General features: G+C 41.5%; 1 protein-coding gene across 1 annotated transcript; it reads left to right on the top strand.

Annotated features, from left to right (window-relative positions):
• The first annotated feature begins 1,055 nt into the window (after positions 1–1,055).
• LOC136751686 (olfactory receptor 2AT4-like) lies at positions 1,056–2,220 on the top strand. The gene is made up of 2 exons (XM_066707478.1): positions 1,056–1,884; positions 2,066–2,220. The coding sequence occupies exons 1-2, from the start codon at positions 1,056–1,058 to the stop codon at positions 2,218–2,220; spliced, it is 984 nt and encodes a 327-aa protein (XP_066563575.1).
• Positions 2,221–5,190: the final 2,970 nt, after the last annotated feature.

Raw genomic sequence — 5,190 nt, 5'->3', positions numbered from 1 at the left:
TGTGTATTGGGGGTGTGATGGCTTTGAGGAATGTGAAAGTGGTTCAAATGTTACCTAGAGTTTCTAACTCTCTATATTGTCTAGTTTCTGTTCTATCAATTACATTTTCAAGTTCCTCAAAGCATGACCTTACAGTTGATACCAAACAAGCCAGGTGTTCTTTCTCGGTGAAGTTTGCATTTGAGTTTTATTGGAATTCCAGGGGGGCTGGTCTGATGCCCAGGTCAGTGGAGGATCAGTTAGGATGTGTGAATAATTCTCTTAACAAAAATGTTGCATTGTATGTGAAATATAAATGGTCCAATGGTTGTTTTAGCTAATGGTCTTTCTTTTAAGACCAAACATGGCTTATTCATGTTTTGGTTTGAGTTAGAATTACTTAAATGTAATTAAATTAGTTTTAAGTCACCTTTTATTGTTTGTTATCAAACTGAGGAAGAAGCTGGGTAACACTTCTGTTTCTGTTAGCAGCATGTAGTTTATATTTGGGTTTGTTGCCCTGGTCTATGGAATATATAAAGTACCTTGAATGTCTGAGTTTCACAAAATAAATCTTCAATTGCAATGTTGTGCTAGTCTCTGTGGAGACAGTTGGGGGGGGTCTTCCAGCATGAATGTTTTACCTGTTGTACTTTGGTGAGCACAGGCCAGTCGTAAAACACAGAACTGTCTCCTTAAGTCCTGTAACACAAGCCTAAATTTCTCAGTTAGGAAGGTATATGCAATTCTGTATATATTTGCCAAAATAATGATTGACATATTTATAATTTATTTAATTAATGTATTAAAGGGATACTTTGGTATTTTGGCATTTTAGCCTGAATGCTTTCTCACCCAGAGTCTGATGAATCCATGGAAACCTTTTTAATTCTGTGCATCCAGTTTGAAGAAATTTGAATTTTTCATTTTGTTAGCACAGCACAATTGCTGGAAGCTAGTGGTTGCAAAACTCTGACTCTCAGAAGCCAGCTAATAGGTCTTCATAACTAAGCCAGTGTCTTCCTGCCCTCCCAGCTGCCCATCCTCTCTTCACAGACCCTATGTGGCGCTGAGTAATGAGTGACCCCAACACCTCCCTGCCCTCAGCCTCCTATTTTATCATTGTGGGGGTGCCAGGCCTGCAGGAACACTACACCACACTCTTCCCCATCTTCCTCCTCCTCTTCCTGGCTACCATCCTGGGGAACCTGATGATCGTGGTGCTGGTGTCCCTGGATCCCCGGCTTCACACACCCATGTACTTCTTCCTGTGGAACCTGGCTGTCCTGGATGTGCTGGTGACCATTACCATCTTACCCAAGCTGCTGGCGGTGCTGCTGGGCCACAACAGGATCTCATTCACTGGCTGTTTCCTGCAGATGTACTTTTACATTTCTTTCTGTGCTACTGAAGTTTTCCTTGTGGCGGCCATGGCTTATGACCGGTACGTGGCCGTGGTGAAGCCACTGCATTATAACTCTATCATCAGCACCAGGGTGTGCCTCATGATGTTGTCCATAGTCTGGGCTCTGGGCTTCCTCCTCCCTGTGGTGTCTGTGGTCCTGGCCAGTTCAGTGACATTCTGTGCCTCCAACTATGTCTTACATTGTTTCTGTGACTACCCCACTATAATGTCTCTAGCCTGTGCTGATGTGACGGCCCGGGTGAATTTTGCTCTGTTGATCACCATGGTGTGTGTCTGGGGGCCCTTTCTGTTTGTGCTGTTTACCTACTGCAGGATCATAATATCGGTGGTGAAAATGAAATCCACGGAGAACCGGAAGAAGGCCTTCTATATGTGCTCCTCCCACATAGTGGTGGTGGTGCTGTACTACGTCTCCATGGCTGTGGTGTATATTGGGCTGAGAGTGGACAGCATTTCCCCCATTGGTCGCATTTTCATAGGTGCGCTACACTACTTCCTCACCCCTGTGGTCAACCCCTTAATTTACAGCTTAAGAAATGAGAAGATCAAGGCAGCAGCTCAGACGTACTTTGAACTCAAGTCTGCCTTGCCACACACTGCCAAGAACACTGTCAGGGCTGTTGAATAAAACTCATTCTCTGGATTCTCTGTCCATTCCAGAGCAGGGACCCAGCCAATGCCTCTGTAAATCCCTCAACAAAGAAGGAGGGAAACTGAAAAACAGAATCAAACAGATGCTGAAAGGGCAAGTGGAGCAGAATAAGAAAGGTGCTGATAACCCCCATGAGCTGAGCTGTAGGGCTCTGCGGAAATAAGGGTTGGAGATGATTGTCATGTGTGCATGAGGTGTGCATGATTGCCATTGAATTGCCATTGAATTCATCAAGTTTTGCAAAAGGTCCCTCTGTGTCCAACTGTCCCCACATATGAAACAAAGCACAAGCATAATTTTGTTTTAGGTAACACACACACACATTATATAGACATTGTATACAGATCCTTATTTAAGTAAAAATAAATAAATAACAATTAGAAGGCTTTTGAGAATACAATGCTTACATATAGAGGGTCAGTCCTTCTGACAAATATAATGTATTAAAATCACCAGGTTCACAGTGCCGTTCCCTAACCCCTGCACCAATTCATATACAATTTTAATATGAAACCTATTTTAAGTAGGCTGCAGCCGTCACTGCCAGCTGTTGTGACTAATTGTATAAAACTTAATAATTGTGGTTATTGTCTCAAATGAATGTATCAATTAAAAACATACATTATAATAAATAATACAAAATAGTTCTGTGTGTGTGTATTTATACATATATATATATATATATATATATATATATATATATATATAGCCTACTATATTATATTTTGTAAGTTGCCCTGGATAAGAGCATCTGCTAAGAAATAATAATAATAATAATAATAATAATAATAATAATAATAATAATAATAATAATAATAATATACACATATGTGTATTCTATGGCTCTACAATAAGTGAATACACTCATGGTCACAAATGCTCAAGTGGAGAACATATAATGATGGGGTCGACGAATTGTCATGGACCCACAGGAAGTAATTTGAAGATATCTTGAAATGATTTGCAGAAATCTCTGAATAATTTAAAGATATCTGTTACATGCCTTGCATGCGTACATACTGGCCACTGGCGGGGTGCTCTGTGTCTGTTGTCCTCCTATCCCTATTGTACGCAGGTGTCCTACTGTGATTGGTTCTCGTCCCCGTCACTCAACTCCGTTGTTCTGTGCTTTTCCTGTCCAATCAGATGTCTCCAACTACAGTTTAAAAACTCTGTCATTCCTCCTTTTCGGGAGACTACCGATTGCAACGCCATTTTGTGTTGCTACCCTGTCTGTTTGTGTAAAATACCTTTGTGATTGATTGTTTTTCCTTGTGTAAATACCCACTGTTTTCTTCTCTGTTTTGTTTCCATTTACATTGTATTCTGTTAATTGTTTTCTGTTCAGGGGAGAACAGGTAGATAGGTGAGACACCCATGGGTTTACACGGTTACACATAGGGATGTATGTTGTCTATCACATTAGGTATTTAGGTAGGGACGGTGATAACCCCTCTATACTAGTTGTTAGGCTTAGATAGTTTAGTTAGTGTAGATAGTTAGGGTCATCATACAAATCCAAGTCAGGTAGTGGTTTACTCTTTTAGACTAGCTTAGATAGGTTTTGTTTTGGTTCAGTGTTAGCCGACACCACCCAGGGTGTTTTCCTCTGTATATTTGTTCATAATTTGTATTATTATCATCACATGTTTTTGTATACTGTACATACTTGTATATACTCCCCTCCCCATTGTAAATAAACCCTTCTTATATATATATATATATATATATATATATATATAGTTGATTTTGTGTTGTATTTTGCACTCCCCTCACTACTGCATTTGTGTGTTTTATGTTACGTTCCCCTTATCCCCTTACATCAGCCACTTGGGGTCGTAACAATATCTCTATTATACATTTTGTCCTCAAAGTTGATGTGTTAGAAGCAGGAAAAATGGGCAAGCATAAGGATCTGAGCAACTTTGACAAGGGCCAAATTGAGATGGCTAGATGACTGGGTCAGAGCAGAGCAGCTCTTGTGGGGTGTTCCCGGTCTGCAGTGGTCAGTACCTATCAAAAGTGGTCCAAGGAAGGAAAAGAGGTGAACTGGCTCATTGATGCACGTGGGGAGCGAAGGCTGGCCCGTGTGGTCTGATCCAACAGACGAGCTACTGTAGCTCAAATTGCTGAAAAAGTTCTGATAGAAAGGTGTCAGAACACCCAGTGCATCACAGTTTGTTGCGTATGGGGCTGCGTAGCCGCAGACCAGTCAGGGTGCCATGCTGACCCCTGTACACTGTCGAAAGCACCTACAATGGGCACGTGAGCATCAGAACTGAACCACGGAGCAATGGAAGAAGGTGGCCTGGTCTGATGAATCACGAGTTCAAGGTGTTGACTTGGCCTCCAAATTCCCCAGATCTCAATCCAATCGAGCATCTGTGGGATGTGCTGGACAAACAAGTGCGATCCAGTCCCACCTCACAACTTACAGGACTTAAAGGATCTGCTGCTGACGTCTTGGTGCCAGATACCACAGCACTCCTTCAGAGGTCTAGTGGAGTCCATGCCTCGACGGGTCAGGGCTGTTTTGGCGGCAAAAGCGGGACCTACACAATATTAGGCAGGTGGTCATAATGTTATGGCTGATCGGTGTATAAAACACTGATGTAATTGTTTTGTTAGTGGTACATGAAAACAGCCTTTCATTTGTGCCTGCAGTTATTTTTCTTGCTACTTGATCACGTTACAGTAATGTGCTGCAAACATATTGTAATTATCCTGGCAATAGATTTTAAAACACAGTTTTAACAGGACATGATGATGACCAATAGTAAACCAATTTATTGATCAGTTCAAAAAATGAACTTGTGTTGCAGTTCTCGTTACATAACTGAAAATAAATATACACTGAATATAATATTACACATTATATTTTACTTCCTTGTCTAATTTAATTACTATACTGTAGGAACGTTTTATTGTATTGCATAAATTCGTATTTCTGTTGCAATACTAACAACACTGCAAATCAATGTTCAAGTCCACGCTTGCAGCAGTATGGTGCCGCAGCTCAGCGTTGCTCAGTGTGTGTGAATGGCGGTGGCTCTGGCAGTGGAATGCGCAGGTCAGTGTCTCCGCTTTGCTGCGACATTCCAATCTGAACACTCGGAGTGGCTGCGCAGAGCTG

The sequence above is a fragment of the Amia ocellicauda genome, chromosome 6 (genome assembly GCF_036373705.1).
Source record: "Amia ocellicauda isolate fAmiCal2 chromosome 6, fAmiCal2.hap1, whole genome shotgun sequence".
Lineage (NCBI taxonomy): Eukaryota > Metazoa > Chordata > Actinopteri > Amiiformes > Amiidae > Amia > Amia ocellicauda.
This window is presented reverse-complemented; position numbering and strand designations above follow the sequence as displayed.

Coding starts and splice junctions, on each gene's coding strand:
- LOC136751686 (XM_066707478.1), top strand. CDS start 1,056: ATGAGTGACCCCAACACCTCCCTGCCCTCAGCCTCCTATTTTATCATT. Junction 1,885..2,065: donor CATTGGTCGCATTTTCATAG/GTGCGCTACACT, acceptor TGTCCATTCCAG/AGCAGGGACCCAGCCAATGC.